This window comes from Haliaeetus leucocephalus, unplaced genomic scaffold (genome assembly GCF_000737465.1).
Source record: "Haliaeetus leucocephalus isolate CR32 unplaced genomic scaffold, Haliaeetus_leucocephalus-4.0 Scaffold162, whole genome shotgun sequence".
Taxonomy (NCBI): domain Eukaryota; kingdom Metazoa; phylum Chordata; class Aves; order Accipitriformes; family Accipitridae; genus Haliaeetus; species Haliaeetus leucocephalus.
The window spans coordinates 15861268-15881551 of NW_010972598.1; the positions used below are offsets into that span (position 1 = coordinate 15861268).

At 57.6% G+C, this 20284-nt stretch overlaps 3 protein-coding genes across 3 annotated transcripts in view; 1 reads left to right on the forward strand and 2 right to left on the reverse strand.

Moving 5' to 3' along the window:
* The window catches only part of DBNL (drebrin-like), a 16753-nt gene extending 2134 nt beyond the window's left edge, over positions 1 to 14619 (forward strand). Inside the window, exons 2-14 of the mRNA XM_010562933.1 lie at positions 320 to 375; positions 2844 to 2956; positions 3517 to 3591; positions 4071 to 4217; positions 5429 to 5506; positions 6126 to 6277; positions 7428 to 7482; positions 8085 to 8159; positions 8261 to 8363; positions 9779 to 9928; positions 11431 to 11537; positions 12955 to 13060; positions 13615 to 14619. Of these exons, the coding sequence (XP_010561235.1) occupies positions 320 to 375; positions 2844 to 2956; positions 3517 to 3591; positions 4071 to 4217; positions 5429 to 5506; positions 6126 to 6277; positions 7428 to 7482; positions 8085 to 8159; positions 8261 to 8363; positions 9779 to 9928; positions 11431 to 11537; positions 12955 to 13060; positions 13615 to 13754 (1357 nt within the window). The 3' untranslated portion in view covers positions 13755 to 14619. The remainder of the gene's footprint in view (positions 1 to 319; positions 376 to 2843; positions 2957 to 3516; positions 3592 to 4070; positions 4218 to 5428; positions 5507 to 6125; positions 6278 to 7427; positions 7483 to 8084; positions 8160 to 8260; positions 8364 to 9778; positions 9929 to 11430; positions 11538 to 12954; positions 13061 to 13614) is intronic.
* GCK (glucokinase (hexokinase 4)) overlaps positions 1 to 20284 on the reverse strand; it is a 251262-nt gene that overhangs the window by 203116 nt on the left and 27862 nt on the right. The window lies entirely within an intron of this gene.
* CAPG (capping protein (actin filament), gelsolin-like) lies at positions 16222 to 20028 on the reverse strand. Its single transcript, XM_010562885.1, has 10 exons — positions 19912 to 20028; positions 19218 to 19280; positions 18980 to 19153; positions 18746 to 18900; positions 18152 to 18319; positions 17313 to 17462; positions 17124 to 17216; positions 16775 to 16907; positions 16606 to 16694; positions 16222 to 16519 (listed from the first exon to the last, which is right to left on the reverse strand). The coding sequence occupies exons 2-10, from the start codon at positions 19237 to 19239 to the stop codon at positions 16454 to 16456; spliced, it is 1050 nt and encodes a 349-aa protein (XP_010561187.1). The 5' UTR covers positions 19240 to 19280; positions 19912 to 20028; the 3' UTR covers positions 16222 to 16453.

The following is a 20284-nucleotide window of genomic DNA, read 5'->3' on the forward strand; positions in this document are numbered from 1 at the left end:
CTGTGGGGTGGGTGTGGGGTGTATAGGGGGGATCAGGGGTGTGGGGTGTCTGGGGGGTTGTGGGTGTATAGGGGGGATCAGGAAGTATCTGGGATGTGGGGCAGGAGGTGTGTGGGGTGGGGACCCCCATGGAGCTGTGTGCATCGGGGGTATTGGGGGTGTGTGGACACCCTGGTTGGGGACTGTGAGTATGGGGGAGTTTTTGGGGTGCGCTCCAGAAGAGTTGGTGCAGGAGAGGAGATGCTGTCAGGGTGTGAGGTTTGGGGGCGAACGTTTCTCACCGGGTCGGCTAAAACCTCCACTCCTGGCTTGTTTTTAGGGCTCTGTTCACCTATGAAGGCAACAGCAATGACCTGCGAGTGGCTGGCTCCGGAGGTGAGCGTGTTAGGGACCGTCCCCCCCCTCACCTGGCCCCGCTGGCCGAGTCTGGGGTTGTTCGCAGGGCTCAGCTCACGAGGTCTGGCTGGCTTTTGTCGCTCTGTCCTTCTGGTGGCATGCAGCCTCTGCCTGGAATGGCTCCAGCGGTGGGAAACTGTGCTCGCTCCCTCTCCCCTCCCTAAGGGGTGATTTAATTTTTTTAATCCCTGAGCCTATTCTCACCCCTTGACTCTGGTGAGGGGCAGCCTTGGCGGTGGGATGAGGGCGAGAGTGCACGTCTGGGAGCACTGGGGTGTTTGGTGCGGTTTCTGAGCAAGGAAAATAGAGAAGAGTCTTGGTGGCAGGTGGGAGAGGCACGTGTGTGGCTCTGCCTTCTTCCCTTTCATTTTCCTCTTTTCCGAAGGATCCAAAGTTTGGGTCCTTGTACCTCTTTGCAGTCCTGAAGTATTTTAGATCCTAGCTGGCCTCAGCGCAGGATGAAGGAAGGACCACGAAGCACTTCAAAGCCAGCTTTCTCAGGCTGGGGATTCCAGCTTGCTGCTGCTAAAGTGCCTCTCCTTTCTTTGGTTCCCCGCTTCCTGGGACTTTTTTTAATTTTTTATCCGGCTGCTGATTCCCACACAAATGCTTCTCAACGCAAAGCTAAAGCTGCTCAAAAGCAACTCATCCAGGCAGGTTTCTCTGCTCTCTAGATTTGCATCCTCCAGCGCTCGGCTGTATTGCCTTGCCGGCTGCCTTTCTCATTTGCAAGTGTTTCTCACAACCTACAAAGCTTGCAGCAACTGAGGTCAGGTGAGACGTTTCTGGGTAGCTTTGCAGAGTCCAGCGAAGCCCCTGTGGTGGGTGGTTTGGTGCTGGGCCCTTTTGTTCAGCAAAAGGCTCTTACCGAGCTGCAGATGAGGGCTGCAGGGAGCCTCAGGGAGGCTGCAGAGGATGTGACTGCCTGGGCACCAGATCTGCGCTAGAGAGTGGCTGCGGGGGACTGTCGGTGGGGCTGAGGTGCAGATTTGCCGCTCTTGAAGAGTTAGGTGTGTATGGAAGAGAGATCTGAATTTAGGGCTCGTGCAGGCATTAGCTGCTTGGTGAGTTTTGTGTGTAAATTAAAAGTCCTGTGTGGTTTTTATACGGGACCCTGCTTAGTTAGGCACGGTGTAACTCTGCCGCTCCTTGTTAGCAGAGCCCTGACCTCTCTGCAGAGCTCCGCTCCTCCCAGCACTTCCCTTTGTGTCGTTCCATACCCACCGCCACAGCGTTAAACATTGACCCGCCAAACACCCAGCCCCGCGGCCCTCGTGAGCCGACAGGCTTCAGGCTTCCAGCCTTAAACTTTTCTGCTGGGCTTGGAAACCACTGTGCCAAATTTAGAGCCAAAGCATAAATATTTGATAGTGGAGAAGAAAACAATCTCAGGTCCTGCTGCAGTGCAGAACAAAACAGACTGAGCTGTGCAGTTGCTGCTGGTGTTTGATGGTAGGCAGTAGCTCGTTTTCTGCTTTTGAGGGGTCAGACAAACCAAAGTAGGAGGAATCGTGGTCTGTGGGAATATTTTTGAACTGAGAGCACATGTTTTTTGCGTTTTTCCTCCTTTTCTGGTAGTTTTTTGGCATACACTTCTAGCAGGAGCAATGCTGTGGTTCCTGGGGCACCATAGCACTTTCCATCACTCGCCCGTCTTGCACAACCCCTCTGCTGAGCCTTGCACAATATTTTTTCCTCTGTGCAGAGGTGGGCTCTCCTCCTTTGTCCCCAAGCTCGTAGCTGAGAGCAGCTCCTGCAAAGACCTGCCTGGAGGGGCCCTGTGGGTTTAAGAGCAGCGAGGAAAGCGTGAGAGCAGGAGTTTCCTCCTACGGTTGGCAAGCGTGACCTTACCCTGCACCAGACTCTCGGTTTCTTGTCTACTTCCCATTTGATGAAGCAGGGCTCCTCATGGCCGCCACCAGACTTAGAAGGTGGGATGGGAACGAGGCGTAGCTGGTTCCTCCGCCACTTTTTCGGGACCTTTCCAATCTTCGTTGAGCTGTTTTCCGGCAGTGGAGTAGCTCGCCGGAGACCTCGCAGCACGGTTTCATGTAGGAACCTGTGGGCAGAGTTTGCAGCTGCCTGCTCTGCTTAAAACCTCTGCTTAGTCTGGGGCACGTGAGCATCTCCTTTCCCTTCTCTATCGTTACTTGACTTGCGCTACAGACCCGGGATCTTTTGTACGTGGATTTGCGCTTGTCACAGCAAAAATCTGAGGAAGAAGATCTCTGGTGGCAAAGGCTGCTGGGGACGGGGGCATGGGCGAGAGCGGGCTGAGGCTCAGCTCCCACACAAACGAGCAGGTGACGGAAGGACTAGGTGTAGGACAACTCCAAATCTAACAGGAATAATCTCCAGGAGGCTGCAACCTCAGTGGCTCTGCCGTTCCCACCACGTGTGTATGATCTGCTTGTCTTTAGCACCCTCTTCTTTCTCTCCCGGGGCAGATGGTGGCCTGGAGGAGATGGTGGAGGAGCTCAACAGCGGGAAGGTGATGTATGCCTTCTGTAGGGTGAAGGATCCCAACTCCGGCCTGCCCAAATACGTCCTCGTCAACTGGGTGAGTGTGGACAGACCTCCTCCTTTCCCAGGAGGGACCTGGTGGAGATAAATCACAGTTTCTCCTTTCAATTCTCTCTTGAATCGTAGTTGCCGCAAGCTCGGCAGCCAGCGTGTTGAATCCCCTCCACCAAGCTGCAATACCGAGGACATACCGTGCCCACTGCTGTGGGTGCGTAGTCCAAACCCCGTGGACACAGGTGAACGGAGGATTCACGTCCCCGTTACATCTCTTTGGCCATGTAGCTCACTCGGCTGGCAGCGAGGCTGCTGATAAATGGCTCTGAACCCATCTAGGATGGGTCGAATGAAGTGCTTGAGGGTCAGCGGGAGCCTGGAGCCCTCATGGCATGGCCATTGTCCCTGGGCAGGAGGCTTGCCATGTCCCTCTGGGCAGTGCTTGCTGCAGAGCGGAGTCTCTTCCCATGCAGTAAGCGCTGGTGAAGCCCTCACCGTGGCCAGCGTGGATGATGTGCAGACTTAAATCAAGGTGCTGCTGCTATAAAAACAGCCTGGGATGGGACTCTCTGGTAAGCAGGTGCTGATGGTTTCTCTTTGCAGACCGGTGAAGGCGTGAATGACGTGAGAAAAGGAGCCTGCGCCAACCACGTCAGCACTGTAGCCAACTTCCTAAAGGTGTGGTCCTCTTTTCATTGTGTCCTCCCTGGATCGGTGGGCTCCGGGCTAGGTCATGGCCGTAGGGATCCTGCGCCCTGCGTGGCTCACGCTGCTTTTTGGGGTGACACAGAGGCATCTGTTTGCAGGCAGAACTGTGGCCAGGCGAGGCTGGGGAGTGCTGCCCTGGCACTCGATATTCCCTGTGCTGTAGGATAAGCCCAGGCGTGCGTTACAGAGGCTGATTCACAACACAAACCTCTTGCTGGCAAAAATAGCTCTGGGGACTGCAGAGGAGGCAAAACGAGCCTCTTCTCCCCCCAACAAACATTTGCTTTCCCAGTGTTGCGTTATCTTAGAGTGGCCGGTGACCCCTCTTTCTCACCTGGGCCCTTTTCCTTCCCTTCGGAGCTCCGGGAGGATGGATGGGACCTATCGGAGCAGCATGGTGCGTTCTAGAGTCGCACTCTCACTCCTGTGCCGGCTTTCTCCCTGGTCAGGGGGCTCATGTCACCATCAACGCTCGCGCCGAGGAGGACGTGGAGCCTGAACTCATCATGGAGAAGGTTGCCAAGGCCTCTGGGGCCAACTACAACTTCCACAAGGAGAGCAGCAAGTTCCAGGACTCGGGCCCTCAAGCTCCCGTGGTGAGTTGGCTCCGTGGGGGCTTTCTGGTCCCTCTGGCCTCGCAGTTGGGCAGTCTGGGACTGACATTACCCTCCCCGTGCTTTGGCGTGGCTATGGAAGCACTGATGATTGTGCCCAGGGCTGGTTCCTCTCTCCGGCTCGTTGCAGAGTGAATCAGGGCAAGAGCATGGGGGTGGTGGTAGAGCTGAGATGTCCCTGCAGCAAACCTGCAAGCCTAAGCTCTCCTCTCCATAGGCCCAGCCACTTTTTTAAGCAGGACTGATTCTCCCCCAGTTCTATTCAAGTTTTTAGAGACACAAAAGCTCCAGCTTTTCAAATTTGCAGAGTATCTGCGAGGCCTGGGGCTTCTCCGAGGCCATGGTGCAGCCGAGGGACAGGGAACAAGACATTTCAGTGCAGCAGCATTTTGACCTGCTTGCAAACGAAAACTGGGGCTTCCCCTGGTGCTGTGAAGTTTGTCACTTCACAGAGATCTCAGCAACTTCCTTTCTGTCTACATGGAAATGTTCTGTAGGAAGGTGTTCTTTTCACACACACACACCAAGCAAGTGACGTTTCTCAGCTGTACAAAGGAGAAGCTCAGCTGCACATGCCCTCCGACTGTGAATCGCGTGACCCTGCTCTGAGATGTGGGTAAAGAGCAAACCTGAGCTGTGCAAGACCCTCGCTCTCCCCATGACCCTGCTTTGGTGTGGCAGTGCCAGGTTTCCCATGTGTCCTGGTCACTTCTTTGCTGGGTGCTCCAGCCTGGGCCCTGCAGCACTTTAGCAACCTGGTTTTTGCTTGAGGCAAGAGGAAAACTAGGGTGGAAGTCCCTGGTTTTGGGAACATGCACGTCATTAGGCTTCAGCCAGCCCTTCTTTAAAGTCTGGGGCAAAGCATCAGGTTATAGTAACTTCTAAAAAGTCACAGACTGTGCTGAATGTGGGACCATGCTGGTTTTGCTTTTATATTCTATCACAAAGTGTCTTTTTTTATTATTCTTCATGCTAAATATCTTCTGTTGACCCTTTCAACCCAGCCAGCTGGCCCATGGCTGTGTGGGACTGGGTGCCCTCTGCCAGAGGAAGGCAAAGAGGGTCCAGCCAGACCTGTAGCAGCAGGAGAAAGCTGCCAGAAAGCTGCGGGGACAAATTTCTGCAGAGGAATGCAAGAATTGTGATTGCTCAGTGACTACCACTCACATGTGCTGCCTTCTCGCTCCCCTCAGGGCTCTGTCTACCAGAAGACAAATGCAATGTCCGAAATCAAGAGAGTCAATAAAGATAATTTCTGGGCCAAAGCTGAGGTGAGTGCTGCCGCTTCTCTTCAGCAGCCAGGCATGAGTAGGACGAGGCATTTGGATGTAGCTGGAGATTTCTCTCCATCTGCATCTTCCCTCTCTAACCTGGATTCTCCTGCCCAGAGCCAGGGACCCAGACCTCAAGCAGCACGGAGCTAGGCTGTCTGCAGAGGTCCTGCTGCCTCGGGGTACAAGGGGAGGAGGAAATTGGTCTTGAAGAGCAAGATGCTTTTTATCTCATCTTAATTTGGCTCTGGGCTGCTGGGGTGGTTGCAGGGGGAGAGAGCTGGGCTGCAGCCCGGCTCCCAGTGGATGGCAAACTCCATTTGGGTGAGGGGGCTGGTTTTTAACCTTTCTGAAGGCAGCTCTCTGAGACCGAACAGCAGGGCAAGTCTGCTCTGTATTTGCTGCACATTCAGGTTGCTTTACATCAGGGTTTTACAGTGGTTTAGCAATAGCGCATGAACCGTCAGGGTGCAGAAGTGTTACAGGCACCGTGTGCCCTGGGAGCTGCCGGCACATCCACCGTGCTGGCTGGTAGCACGGCATGGCGTGCAAAGAGCTTGGGGGGGTTTCTCAGACCTGGCAGCATTAAACCCACGACTTGTTGCACGTCTCTCATCAGAAAGATGAAGAAAACCGCCGGCTGGAGGAGAAGAGGAGAGCGGAGGAGGAGAGGCAGCGGCTAGAGAGAGAGTGTCGGGAACGGGAGCTGCAGGAAGCAGTAGGGCGAGAGCAGAGATACAAAGTGAGATCCAACGAAATTGAAGCCCAGAAGTGAGTCCCTGCCACTGGCAACTGTTTGTAATGGTGCCTGGACCCCATCCCACTCTCCAGGATCTCTCAGTGTATCCTTGTCACCACCTCATCCGAGCTGCTGTCCCCGCTCCAGCCCCTGTGCTGCCAGCGGAGGGTTGTTCCTCAGGGAGCAGCAGATCGTGTCTTTGCGTTCCCTGCCACTGCAGTCACTGCAGTTCCAGGAAACCTCCTTTAAGGCAGGAGATGTGGAGGGGCTCTGCCTCGGCTTGTGCTGGGGCAGGCTCAGCCCGGCCGCAGCACACTGCCCTCGGGCACCGCGATCCGCAGGTCCGATCCTCCTGATAGCCCCCGTGCAACCCGAGCGTCCGTCTGCTCCCGCTGACGTGCAAATGAGTTGCCTTCGCCTTCGCTCACCTTCCTGGAGCAGTGGTGGAGGTTTGGCCTGGCTGATCTGGCTGGCCCCTGGGTTCCTCCAGCTGGGTGTCCCCCAGCAAGCCCCTGGGGTGGAGAGATCATCATCTCTCTGGCCCAACGGCCGACAAGCTTGGGCTGCTTGTCCAGCATCATCTGTGGGTCTTCCTGCCTGCAGATCCTGCCCTCAGGACCAGGTACCCCCCCCTTGCAGGTTGCTGCTGAAACCTGTGGCCGCTGTTTGTGGGATGCCAGAGGTCCGGGCTGGCTGGTGCAGGGCTCTGCGCCCTGCAGAGAGGAGGTGGCGTGTGCAGGGACCGGCATTGTGCTCTCTCTGCTGATTTCCTTCCTCTCCAAGCCTGGTGTGACCCCAGGGAGCCTTATTAGGTGGTGGAGCTCACTTCTGTGAACAGCAGTGGGCACTGCCTTCCTGTTTTGAGCTCGGATGGGGAAGTCCGCCCGGCCCCTCCATGATGGATGCTCTTGTCCATGCCGCTGAAGAAAGACATTTCCCCAGTTTGGTCCCACTGTTTGAAGCAGCTCCTGCTGCTCTGCCCCTCTCTCCTTTGTGTTGCCCCCTGCACAGCTCTGGGGGTGGCCCATGGCTCCTCATCTGGTCCCAGAGGTGAGGGGCAATGTCCTTCCTCTGGTCTTCCCCATGTAGCTGCAGCAGGGTGAGGTGCCAGAGCAGCCCTGTGTAGAGCAAACTGCTCGTCCTGCCTGCATGTTAACCCCAATTTGTTGTTTGTCACCACAGGAGACTCCAGCAGCAGCAGGAGGCAGAGAACAGGGACAAGGAGCAGCAGCAATGGGTGAGCTTCAGCGCTGTCCCCCATGGTGAGGTTTCTTCATGCATCCGCCACAACAGAGAGGACAGGGTGCCATGGTGCAGACCATGCTGCAGGCAGGGGCAGGAGGGTGATGGAGGAGCACCCCGGGTGTCCCCAGGCACTGTTGTGGCTGGTGGGGGATGTGGAAAGACCCACGGACACGCTCTGGCAGAAGAGGTGCCCTGGGCTGGTCTTCCAGGTCTCTTGCTCCATCCTCGGTTTCATCAGATGGGCTTCGATTTCGTTGGATCTCACTTCATATCTCTGCTCCCGCTGGCCGTGTGCTCCCGACGGCCGGTCCAGCTGCAGCCTCTGGGGAAAGCAGAGTTTAAAAACTCTTTCTGGGGAAGAGCCTGGGGACACTGGAGGAAATCAAGCCCTTATCCTCAGCCCAGCAAACCTCCTGCATCTCCCTCCCAGATCCAGGGGGTTTCCTCCCCGTTCACCCTCCATCACCATGTCTGTTCCTTGTTCCCATTTCTCCGGTCCTTGGGGCTGGATGGAGAAGGAGGGGGCTGGATGGGGAAGGAGGGGGCTGGCTTGGCACCCACCAAGGCTGTAGCAGACCCTCTCTTGTGCTGCAGAAGGAGCAAGCCGAGGAGTACGAGGCCAGGCAGCGGAAGGGCTTCAAAAGAAGCGAATCGGTGGAGAAAGCGCAGGTACGCTGCCAGGAGCCTGAGCCCTTTGCTGGGGGGGCTGCGTCCCCTCAGCTCCCCGCCTCAGGGCTGCCGTGCCTTGACTGCGCTCTTCATCTTCGCAGGAGGCTGCGTCGCTGATAGCGCAGAGAGCAGTAAACCCCCGGGACATCTTCAGGCAGAGGGAGAAGTCAGTGCCAGTGGACACGGTGACGGCTTCCCAGCCAGGTACAGCATGAGATGCAACACTCGCAGTGGGTCGGGCAGTGTGGGTCGCTTCCCAGTGCCCGCACCGGGTAAATCTGTGCGCAGAGAGTGCTCCCGATGGGGGGAAGCACGTGTTTGGGACGGGTGTGTTACATGTGAGGCCATGGTTCCTGCTGAGCATGGGTAGCTCTCATCACACCTGGTGTTCTCAGCCATAGGCAGAGCAATGTCTCACACCCAGCTTGTGTGGTTTTCCATGGTAAGGCTCTTGCTGCGGGCTGCGCCAGGTTTTAACAGCCGAGACTGAAGTTTTCCATACTCTGACTCCACTTGTGAAGCTTAAATTTCATTTTTTAAATGAAAATCAAATATATTAAAGCCAGAAAGAGACCACTGTCACAATCTATCCTGACTGTCATAAACTCCCCCCAGTTTTTTGCACTGGTTGAACCAAGCAGGAGTGTGTCCCTTTAGAAGAGACCGATCTGATCTATCAGATAGAAACCAGGAAGCTGTGAAAACCAAAGCTGAAACTAGCTGAGGAAGTCACTGAGAACATGTGATAACCCTGGATGGATGTCTCCTCCTCAGTCAGCTCAACCTCCTTGAAAGTAGCTTGAATTAATTTGGAATAAGCACTTTTGTGTTGTGATACGAGCACAAATACGCTTTCTTGGGTAGGCAAGTCATCGGTGGGACAGGATGAAATGCCATGGTGGGAAAATGTCTTTCTTGCTGTTTAAACGTCATTATGGGGGGAAGGCTGATTTCTGAGGGTGAGAAATCCCTTGGGATTTCCCTCGTTAGTATTTGATGTTTTTCAGTGGAGGAAAGGAAGAAAAATGCCCTGGCACTGGTAAAACCCACAGGCTAAGGGTAGGCTGGCAAGTCTTGGTGTTTATTCACTGCTGCACTCCAGTAGGGCTTGCCTCCTAACTCTCCTGCTTTGCTTTTGTTTGCGTTCAGAGGCGTAGATGGGGGAGATGACAGCGAATAGTTACCTTCTGCCAAAGGAGAGTGCGCTGGCTTAGAAGGCTGGCAGCAACCAGTTTGAATCGTACCCCTCCCAGTTGCTGGTCCTAATGTCTGTGAAATTCAGGGTGCTCCAAAAATTACCATGGAGACCCCAGAGAGCAGGACCTGGCTGGCTGTGTCCTCCAGCTACTCTTCCTCCTCAATATTATGTCTAATTTTTTTGCTTGACTGCAATGACTGCTGTAACCAGTAGACAAACTTGTTTTCCCCAATCAGGATTAGAGCTGGAAAATCCTGCTTAGGAGGATAACTGAGCAGTGGGCTCCTAAGGCAAAAAGCATCTGACAACACCCCTCGGTGACTAACTCCTGTGATTCCTGGGGAGTCACGGGCCTGTCGCCATGCGGCTGGAAGCCTCGATGCGTGCCTGGCTCCTGCAACATGTTTAACTCCTTTTCCAGGCAAGCTTCGCAGCCCTTTCCTGCAGAAGGAGGTGAACTCTGTGCTGAGTCCTGCCTCTCCCGTCTCTCCTGCCCGGGATGCTCCCCCAGCCTCTTTTGCCCCCTCCTCTGCTTGGGGGACCCCTCCAGCCTCTCCAGTACCTGCAGCAGGTGCGTGGCTTTGCTTCCTCGCCTAACCAAAGCTTTACAGCTCGCCTCTCCAAATAGGATCCCCAAAATTGGGCAAATTCAGGCCAGGCTCCGAGTTTCTCTTTTGGTTTCCCATGCCTCAGCAGAGCGCAAATGGATCTTTAGGCCAAAAACCTGCAGGCTTTTGTCACCAGCCGGAGGGGACGGGAAGGGCTGAGCGCGATGCTGAGGCTGGGAAAGGAGGAGAGTTATTGCTGCCTGGTGGAAAGGTCCTTTCATTTCCTCCTCAGACTTAGCAGCAGGTTCAGTGGCCGAGGGGATGAGGACATCTCCTGGCTGAAAGGCTGAAATTCAGCTACGTGCACCCCCAGAGCCCCTCTCCAGACCTCCCACTGCAGGGGCTTTGAGGTTTGCCCTCAGATCTTTCCAAAATGCCTTTGAGACCTAGCAAGGGAGGCTTTCTACCCCCACGCACTGATTTCCCTCTGGGCAGCAGAGTGCGGTGACAGCAGCCAGCTCTAGCAGGTAGACAGGGTTGTCTCACCATCCTAGTAAAGACCAGAGGATCTGTGCATGTCGTCGATGCAGGGATCCAAGGGCTGGCAGTGCCCATCTGCCCGGGCATCCCTGCCCTCGCCGCCAGAACTGGGGTGGCAAGGCAGGGAGAGGGAGCCAGGCTATGAAGAGCTTTCTCTGCCTGTAGTGAGATGCTCTGTCCCCTTTCAGGTGGTTTGGGTGGGAAGAGCAAGTCTGGAGGAGGGCTGGCTGTGTCCAGAATGTCTCTGTGGGTGGCATGGAGGTGTTGCCTTGTCCTTGAAGGGCTGTGTGGTTTCATGTCTGTGCTGGCTTGTCCCCAGCTCACCGAGCTGCTCCCTGCCCCATTCCCGAGTCTGCCCCGGAGCTTTGCTTCAGGAAGGTGGAAGCTGGGAAACAACCTCCAAGCTGCCTTTTTCCAAATAAGCCAAGATGTACCTGGTCAAAACCCAAAGCCCTTGAGTGACTGGGTTCAGCAAAATGCTTCAGCCAGAAATAGATTTTCTTTGGTGGAGCAAAACCAGCGGTTGTTTCAGAGCAGCTTGTTATGCTTTTGCTCCCGTCCACCCCAGCGACTGGGGGCCAGGGACAAGCTGGGGGCTAGGGACGAGCTGGGGTCCAAGGACGGCCGAGCTCCGGCGGTCCCCAGGCTGCAGTCACCACTAGATGCTGCTCTCGGCCAAGGTCTCTGTGCCAACCCTTCCTCATCACCACGAGTAGCAGCTTGGAAATGGTTCATCTTGAGCAAGCTTATTCCTTTCCCTATCGGAGATCCTGGGTCTCTCCCTTGTCCTTTTTATCATTCCCTAAACCCTTCTCACCCCCGGAGCTGGGTTCGTGCTTGCTGGACCCCGTCCCCTCTGCAGGACAGGAGACTCGGGGGAGGTTTGGTGGCACTTAAGCCTGGAGCAGGATTTGGATGAACGAGGGGACAGGGAGAGGTTTTGGTGATGGATATCATGGTGAGATACCATGTGTTTCTTCCGCAGGGAGAGATTCTGGGTACAATTCAAGCATCCCGGCTTCCCATGCAGAGGAGGCAAATCTGTACGAGGAGCCACCAGACCCCTCGGCCATCTATGAAGAACCCCCTCAGGTTGGTGCATGAGGGACGATAGAGGACCCCAAGGGGGAAAAGGGCACCCGAGAGCGGGCCAGGATCCTCACGCGAGAGAATGTGGCTTTGTCTCATCTTTTAGGATGAGTCTGGAACCCTTTTATGAGCGTCTCTTCTCTTTGGGTACAAACACTCCGGTGCTCGGAGCCCGGCTGCCTGGGCTAAAATCAGTCTGAAACTGAGATACCCTGAAGTTCATACGCGCTGGGGCCACAACTGCACGGCGAGGGGATGCTGCCGCGGTCCCTTCCCAGCGCTGACAGTGAGACATGCTGGTGCTGAGCCCCCGTCACCTGTCCCGTGCCCTGGGGCCACTCTGGCTGGGGTCATTGCCCCCCATCCCTGGAGCCCTGGGAGGGGGCAAGGGGAGAGGCTCTTGTCAGCCTCTTTGCCAAAGGACTTTCTCCTCCTTCTTCTTTTCACGTCCAAAACCAGCAGAGCCGACAAAGCCCAGCTATTCTTGGCGTGCTGTATCAGATTCTCCAGCATCTAATCGTGGGGTTGTGTCATGGTGCAGTGTTTCCCTTGGAGATGTGGTGGCCATTTGGTTTCCCCTCCCCTTTTCCCCCCTCTTCCCCCCCCCCCCGGTCCCAGCTCACAAAACCATAAGCATTTCAAAGATACTTAATTTTCTCTTTCTTGAATTTGTCTGGAAGTGTCCAGCTGGTTCAAAAAGGGTGGGGAGATGGGCTGAACAATCACCTCAGTCTTTCTCTATGAAAGAAAAGTAAAAAGCAGCCAGCTCAGGTCTCAAAATGAGAGAGAAATGCTTGGAAAACGGGAGCCGGAGCTTGTCCAGCTTCCATGGTCTTAAACGTGTGGGTGATGAACCGCTGTCTGCAGCAGAGATCCTAAGGGATCGCCTTCCAGAAGGGTTGTCTGCTACTGGTCTCCAGTATTTCTGGTTGTGGTGCTGGCTGCTGGGCTGGAGGCACTGCAGGATCGGTGCCGGTTTGTGAGTCAAACCGGAGAGCTGGCTGCCTTCACTCTTTGGTGAAAGGCTGGTTTGCACACTCATCTCCTTTATCTCCTAGCAGAGACACATGGAGCTCCCAGAGCCAGTGTTTTCATTCGGGGGGGGGCATCTGGGACCTGCTGCACGCGGTTCTCCGAGGCTCGGGGGGGCTGATCTAAATCTCTGGGTGTTGCATGGTGTTGTACTCCTCCCTCCCACTGTTTTCTCCTGCAATTCCCAGTGTGCAACGCCTCCTGATCCACCTGGGAAACCAAGCGCGGCTACAAGAAGCAGAGTAGGGGGACGTGCACCCTGTGTGCCGTGCGTTGGCGTGGCAAGACCCCAGACTGCAGACCCTTGCTGTGGCTAATGAAGCACGAGCTGCCTGGCACAGCATTGTTCATGCTAGTAACTCCTTTTCTGCCTTTGTCCTTCCTGAAGGAACAAGTTGACGATGCCAAATACGACTACCAGGTTGAGTACCAGCAGCCGCCGGACCTGACGGGGAAGGGGCTGTGTGCCCGGGCACTCTACGACTATCAGGCTGGTAAGACCTGCAGAGTTCTGGCTTTCTCTCTGAGCTGCTGGGGGTTTGCTGGGCGCAGCCTGTTTCCGGATAGCTGGACCGGAGACATCACCCATCATGCTGGGCAATCCCACGGCAGGGTGCTAGATAAAGTGTCTTCCACCCGACTTGGAGCTGGAAGAGCAAGTGAAGGAAGCCATTGGCTTCTCTTTTTCCCCCTAACATCTGTTTCTTGCTCTCCTCCCTGTCTCCCTTCCCCTGCCTCCTGCCTCAGAGCCTGTTTTACCTGGATATTCACATCTTACAATTTACTAAACCCCCGGCCTTTCACAGCAGCAGTGGGGCTGAGCTGCCTTTGCTTTCTCCAGCCATAAAAATACTGGTTTCCTGTGAAAAGTGGCTGTCCAGGGGTTTGGGCTGCAGCAGGACACAGCCCCAGGGAAGCTGACTGTGTCACAGACTCCTTTCTTTAAGCAAGGGGGTGTCTGGCAAGGGGGCTGTGTGCCTGGCAGGGTGTGTCCCTGGTGGGGATCAGCTTGGTTTTTAACCCCCTCCCTTGCTCTGTCTTATTCCAGCTGATGACACTGAGATCTCATTTGATCCGGAGAACATCATCACCAACATCGAGATGATCGACGAAGGCTGGTGGCGTGGCTACGGTCCTGACGGCCACTTCGGCATGTTCCCTGCCAATTATGTGGAACTGATAGAGTAAGGGTTCTGGCAGGGGCTGTGGGGACCAGAGCCGCTCCGTCCCCCCCTGGAGCGCTTGGCTCCTGCCTGATTCTTCCAAACGATGTGTGGCTTTTATTTCTTCTTTTTCTTTTCTCCAAGTGAAGTGCCATTGCCCTGCTCCCTCAGCAGCAGGGCTGACCCAGGCGCTGCTCTCCTCCGCTCTCTCCCGTCCCCCATAGCTGGTCCTTGGTCGGGAGGAAGGGGCCGATCCCATCCTGAGCCCCTGCAGTGCTGATCTCCCCCCTCCTCCCTCTGGTTTGGAGTGCAAATTCTCTTTCAGGGCTGAAGGAGGGGATGACAAATCCCTTACGGGGCATTTTCAGGGAACAAGTTGCCTCTTCCCCTGCATTCCTCCGACCCCGTGGCCTCAGAACTGGTGTGGCCATGATGGAGAAACCACTTTCCCCATTTCGGCTTGCTGACGAAGCTCACTGGATTGATTTTAGCATTTTACAGGGTCTAACATCACCTGGAGAGCCAAAACCTAGCTCTGCAGTGTTGCCACTGCCCCACCGAGCATCCCAGAGCTCGCCAGTGGGGCTGCCACATGTGTCCCTGTGTGTTCCTCCCTGCTGTCCCCACGGGAGGGGTTTTCTCTTCCCTTCCCTCTCCCCAAACCATGCTTTGGGGATTTAAATCATGTGTGAGCAAGCTTCCCCTGCAGAGGAGATCCAGCAAGGCCAAAGTGGGTGTTTGAGGGGGCTTTTTTTAGCAAAACCTGTGAGCGTGGGATCCCTCCCCTCCTCCATCACCCCAAATTCACTGTGAACAAGGAAGAGCCCAGCCCAGCTGTCACCTTCTCCCTTTGTTAAGTTTCTTTCCTGGGTGTTGCTTTAGAAGTAGCAGGAGAGGATGGGGGTTGGAGATGCCGGGGGTCCCGGCTCACCCACCCCTCCCGTGGGCACTGGGGGATGCAGCGGCTCCTCCGAGCCCGTTCCCCTGGGGTCCCGTGGGCTCCTTCCCCACCGCTCACTCCTCCCGTGCCGTCCCCGTCTCTCCCAGTAACAATAAAAGGGCTTTTCTTTGGTGATGGATGCAGCAGGATCTGGCCATGTGCTCCCCGGCAGGAATTGCGGTGAAATGCCAGTGTTTTGGTGTGGGGACAGGCAGAGCTCACGTATTCCTAATGTCAGCCGTGAGCGCTAACGCGAAATCTTAATAAGGCGAAGCCGAGCCGCGTGTGAGAATCACCATGTGTGAGAATCACCATGTGTTTTCACAGCAGGTCACTGTGACCAGGCTTATGCTTCAGAGAAGGGAGCGAAGGCAAGGCTAATGGGATAAATAATTGGCCCCAGCCCCAGTTATTTGAGTCTAACGAGGGAGGTTCGGTCAGAAAAGCAGCTGGAGGCAGTGGCCGGCAGAGGTGAGCAGGGAGTGATGGGGGTCCTGGGGTTTGGATGGCTGTGGGTGTGTAGGGGGGCTTTAGGGGTGTTTTAGGGGGACTCTGGGGGTTTGGGAACACTGAGGACATTGGGGATGCAGGGACTGTGGAGATGGTGGAGGGGGGGACTTGGAGGACATGTGGATGTAGAGGCTGCAGGGACACCAGCATGAGGGGACCTTGGGGATGCAGAGACACTGGTGATTTGGAGACATGAGAGGCCTGGGGACATGGGTCATCTGCGGACGTGGGGACACCAGTGATGTGGGGACACTGGGGACCCAGGACTGGCAGCCAGGTGCATGCCACAGGCCATCTCCCACCTTTCCCAACCACGTTAGGGTCGGGTGCTCTTGCAAGGACCAGGGCTTCCCGGTCACTTTAGCACCCATGGGTGCTGCCAGCCCCTGGGGACATGGTACAGCAGGGGGCATCACCCCATGGGGCAGACGTCTGGTGCACTCATGACACAGGCGGCCCTGCAGGATGCCGTGTGGGGTGGCACAATGCCGGGGTGCTGGGGACATCTTCCTGCTGCTGTCACGGCCCCCGTGCTGCTGTAGCCCTGCCCTGTCTGCATCCCCTCCTGTCCCCAGCCCTGCCTGTGTCACCCCATCCCCAGGGCTGGCACCGCACCCAGAGCAGTGAGACGCAGGACTTGGCACAGTCCCTTTATTCACCAGGGCCTGAGCGCGGGATGGGGGAGGCGCATTGGCACAGGGGTGGTGTGGGCACAGGTGGCGTGGGCACAGGTGGCGTGGGCAAGAAGGTGATGTGGGCAGGGGGACAGCGTGGGCACAATTATGGGGCACAGAGGTGGCACAGCGTGGGCATGGGGGTGGCGTGGGCATTGTCAGGAAGGTGGTGAGGGTGTGCAGATGGCAGAGGTACGGCAGCAGTGAGGGTGGGGAGACAGTGTTGGCACAGTGTTATTGTATGGCACGGACTTGGGATGGCATGGGCATGGGGAAGGGAATGACATGGGCATGGGGTGGGCAAAGGCAGGGGGATGGGGATGACGCGGGCTTGGGGATGGCATGGAGATGGGAATGACATAGGCATGGGGTGGGCAAAGGAATGAGGATGGCACAGGGGTGGCACAGGAATGGAGATGGCATTGGCATGGGGATGGCACAGGGATGAGAATGACAGGGATAGGAGGGGCAAAAGCACAGGGATGGGGATGGGGATGGGGATGGCTGAGCAGGGTGCAGGCATCGGCAGGGAGCTGGCACAGCCGGCACAAGCCTGGTGATGCCCTGGGCTGGGCGCTGGCCCCACGGGCACCCGCTCCCTCACTTCCAGCTGGTGAAGAACTGCTTGAAGAGGGGCGTCTCGCGGCCCTGGGGCAGGATTTCCACCTGCCGGGACAGGGATGGAGAAGGGACAGGGACGGGGTGACATCGCCCGTGCTGGCCCCCGGGCGCCCCTCGCCGCCTGCACCCACCTGTGTCCGGGGCGAGTGGCCCATACGGGCGATGACCTCCTCGGCCACTTTCAGGGCCGCCTGGCGCTCCCGTTCATTGGCCTTGCGCCCTGCGGATGGGGACGTCAGAGCCACGCTGGGGTGGGCCCCTGTCCCCACGCCCCCCCTCCCCATCCCCATCCCTGGGCACCTTTCCAGACGTAGACCTTCCCACCGGCGCCGTTGTCCAGCACAAAGCAGTCATCGGAGCAGAGCAGGCTCTGGCTGAAGGGGCTGCTGGCGGCCACCTGGCTCAGGTCCATGCGTCCCGTCGCATCCGACACCTGCCCGCCGACGGGACGTCACTACGGGGCCACCCTGGGGTCCCTCAGCTGTGCCCAGCCCTGTGTCCTCCCACGTAACCACTGCAGCATTGCCCATCCGTGCTCTGCCCCAGGGCTGCTGCGGTGTCCCCGGCCATGCCCAGCCCCATGACCACCATGCTGACCCGTGGCTATGTCCAGCCCTGGTGCCACTGTGGTGTCCCGCAATGGCCTTGCCTTATAGAGGACAGCTGCCCCCGCATTTCTCTGATCAGCCACGATGTCGTCCTCGGGGCTGCCCTCCTGCAAGGTGGGCTTGGGGCCCAGCACCTGCCAGGTGAAGAGACGGGGGGTTTCACAGAGCCACCCCCAGGGACACTCGGGTCCCCCTCTCCTCCCAGGGGGGACGTTGGGGCCCCGACGCACCTGGAGCATCTCAGGTGGCTCCTCACCATCCGCCACGATCTCCAGGCAAGCCTTGCCACCCCGCTCGCCATCCCGGATGGCCACGGCCAGCTCCTGCGCCCTGCTGCGCTCCAGCACGTTGCACCTGGCTCCACACCAGACGAAGAGGGTCTGGGGACAGGGAGAGGGACTGTGGTGATGGAGCCATCCCATGGTGGCCCCCAACCCACCTAGCCCAAGTTGAGGGTGAAGCAGTCGCTCAGGTTGAAGATGGCCCAGGGAGGTGCCCTGACGGCAAAATGGACAGCCCGACAGATGGACACCCAGACAGACAGACAGACACCCAGATGGATAAATGGCTGCCCAAATGGACAGATGGACACCCAGAAGGACAGATACCCCTACAGACAGGAGGATGCCCCAACCGATTGATAGACACCCCAGGAAACAGACATAGAAGGACAGATAGACACACCTATGGATAGACAGGTGACCAAGTGGATGGCTGGACACCTGGAAGGACAGACAAACAATCCAACAGACTGATACTCAGAAGGACAGACAGACATCCCAGCAGATAGACATCCAGAAAACCAGGCAGACACCCCTATGGATGGATGGCTGCTTTGACAGACAGATGGACACCCCAATGGATGGACACCCAGAAGGACAAACAGCCAGCCCTACAGGTGGACAGATGCCCCAGTGAAGAGGGACACCCCAATGAGCTGATGGACACCCCAGGGGACAGATGGACACCCAGAAGGACATGTTGCCCTTTGTCCTGCACCAGGCGAGAAGGCCCTGGGGGACAGGGAGAGGGACAGCGGTGACGGGGCCACCCAAGGACCTCCACCCACCTCGCCCAGGTCGAGGATGAAGCAGTCACCGGTGTTGAAGCTGGCCCAGCTCAGGTCCCGCTCGCTCGCCCGAATGTTCTTCTTGCCCTTCACCTGGTAGAGTTTGTGCACAGGGCCGGCGCTGGCGCCAGGGCGGGTGGGCTTGAACGCCGAGTCCACGCCGCCCTCCTGCCGGCATGGGGGTGCTGAGTGCCCAGTGGGGTGCCCAGCACCCAACTGGGATGACAAGCACCCAGCATGTGTACTGAGCACCCAGAGATGATGCCGAGCACCCATCAGGGATGCTGAGCACATGGTAGAGTTGTTGAGCACTCTCAAGGATGCTCAGTACCTGGAGGGGATGCTGAGCACCCGCTAGGGAGGCTGAGCACCTACTGGAGATGCCCAGCACCCAGAGGGGGTCCCACATGCTCAGTGGGGAACAAGCAGGGGGGTGAGGGTGCTGAGAGCTCAGTGGTGATGCTGAGCACCCATCCAGAACGCTGAGAGGCTGATTGGGTTGCTGAGAGCCTGGTCGGGATGCTGAGCACCCATCTGGGATGCTGAGCACCGGGAGCACCCCAAGCACCTGTCAGGGACGCCCAGCACCCATACCTGGTAGGTGACGCCGCGGGGGAAGTACTCCATGAAGACATCGGACTCATTGCCCTGCACCTCACGGTGCGTCACGGGGCGCTCGCCCAGCAGCGTGTTCAGCTGGGTGGAGAGGAGGGCGCAGGCACCCTGCTCGTCCCGCGAGGAATCCCGGCCTGTGGTGGCAGCCAGCACTGAGCCCCCCGGTCCCACTGCCACCTCCCCGTACCCCCTTTACCCCCCCTCAGAGCTCACCCATCCAGAGGTGGAGGTGGGCTCGCTCATCTGGCCCATTGTGCAGCACCAGGTAGGCATCCCCCGAGAAGAAGACGCCCCACGTCGCCTCGGGGACCTCCACCGGCTGCAGCTTCTCCACCCGCCAGATGTGCAGCCCCGGGCTGGTGACGGAGGGGCCGAAGGGGGAACCACGGCGGGATGAGAGGCAGCGTGAGCTGGGGAGGGCGGGGGGAGGTGGGGAGGGGGTGGTGGTACCTTTTGGGGAGCGCGGTGTACATGGCGTTGGGGAGGTGGTGATGGGTGGGGTGGATGGATTGACCTGTGGATGGAGGGACACCATGAGATGGCTGGTGCAAGGGCTGGAGAGCCAGGAGGTCAAGGACAACCCAATAGGGAGATGGACGCCCTAATGGATACCCAGAAGGACAGACAGACACCCCAACAGACACCCAGAAGGACAGATGGACACCCCAGATGGACAGATGGACATCCCAGTGGACAGGTGGACACCCAGAAGGATGGACAGCCACCCGTAAGTACAGATGGATGCCCCTATGGATAGGTGGACACCCCCATGGACAGACAGGCACCCCAATAAACAGACACCCAGGAAGACAGACAGACCCCCCAACAGACAGACACCCCAATGGCCAGATGTACTCTTACATACAGCTGGACACTTGGAAGGACAGACAGACACCCCTACAAACAGACAGGCACCCTGATGGATAGGGGGACGCCTGGAAGGACAGACAGATGCCCTGGCAGACAGACAGACACCCCAGTGGGTGGGAAGCCCCCAGGACAGACAGATGGACACCCCCAGAGGCACACATCCCATGATGGACAGACAGATGGACACCCCACAGGACACCCGGATGGACAGACAGACACCCTGACAGACACCCCCCCCAATGGACAGACAACCACACAGACAGACAGACGGACACCCTGGCAGACAGACGGACACCCCGATGGACAGCTGGACAGCCCCTCGCTCAGACGGATGGCAGCGGGCCGTGGCAGGACAGACGGACACCCCAACAGCCGCAGAAACTCCTGTCAGCCGTGGGACACCCGGAAGGCAGCGGCTGTGACTCAGGCAGCAGGAAAGGGTGGGGACGGGCCTCGCCCCACGTGGGCCCCCCCCCGGGGGTGCACGTAGCCTCCATGGGGCCCCTCACACTAGGAATGGGGGCACCGAGCCCTGGGACCTCCCACCCTGCTGGGACCATCCCACCCTCCTGGGACCCCACACACACTCTCCTGCCCCCCCTCCGACTGCTGGGACCCCCCCCCCCCCCCCCCGCACCAACCCCCCCC

What these genes read in the sequence shown, in the direction of transcription:
- CAPG (XM_010562885.1), bottom strand. Translation starts at nt 19,239, where the DNA reads ATGTACACCGCGCTCCCCAAAA. An exon ending in GTACACCGCGCTCCCCAAAA is followed by an intron (nt 19,154 to 19,217) that starts GGTACCACCACC and finishes TCTCATCCCGCC; the next exon opens with GTGGTTCCCCCTTCGGCCCC. An exon ending in CCCGCGGCGTCACCTACCAG is followed by an intron (nt 18,320 to 18,745) that starts GTATGGGTGCTG and finishes CCATGCCGGCAG; the next exon opens with GAGGGCGGCGTGGACTCGGC.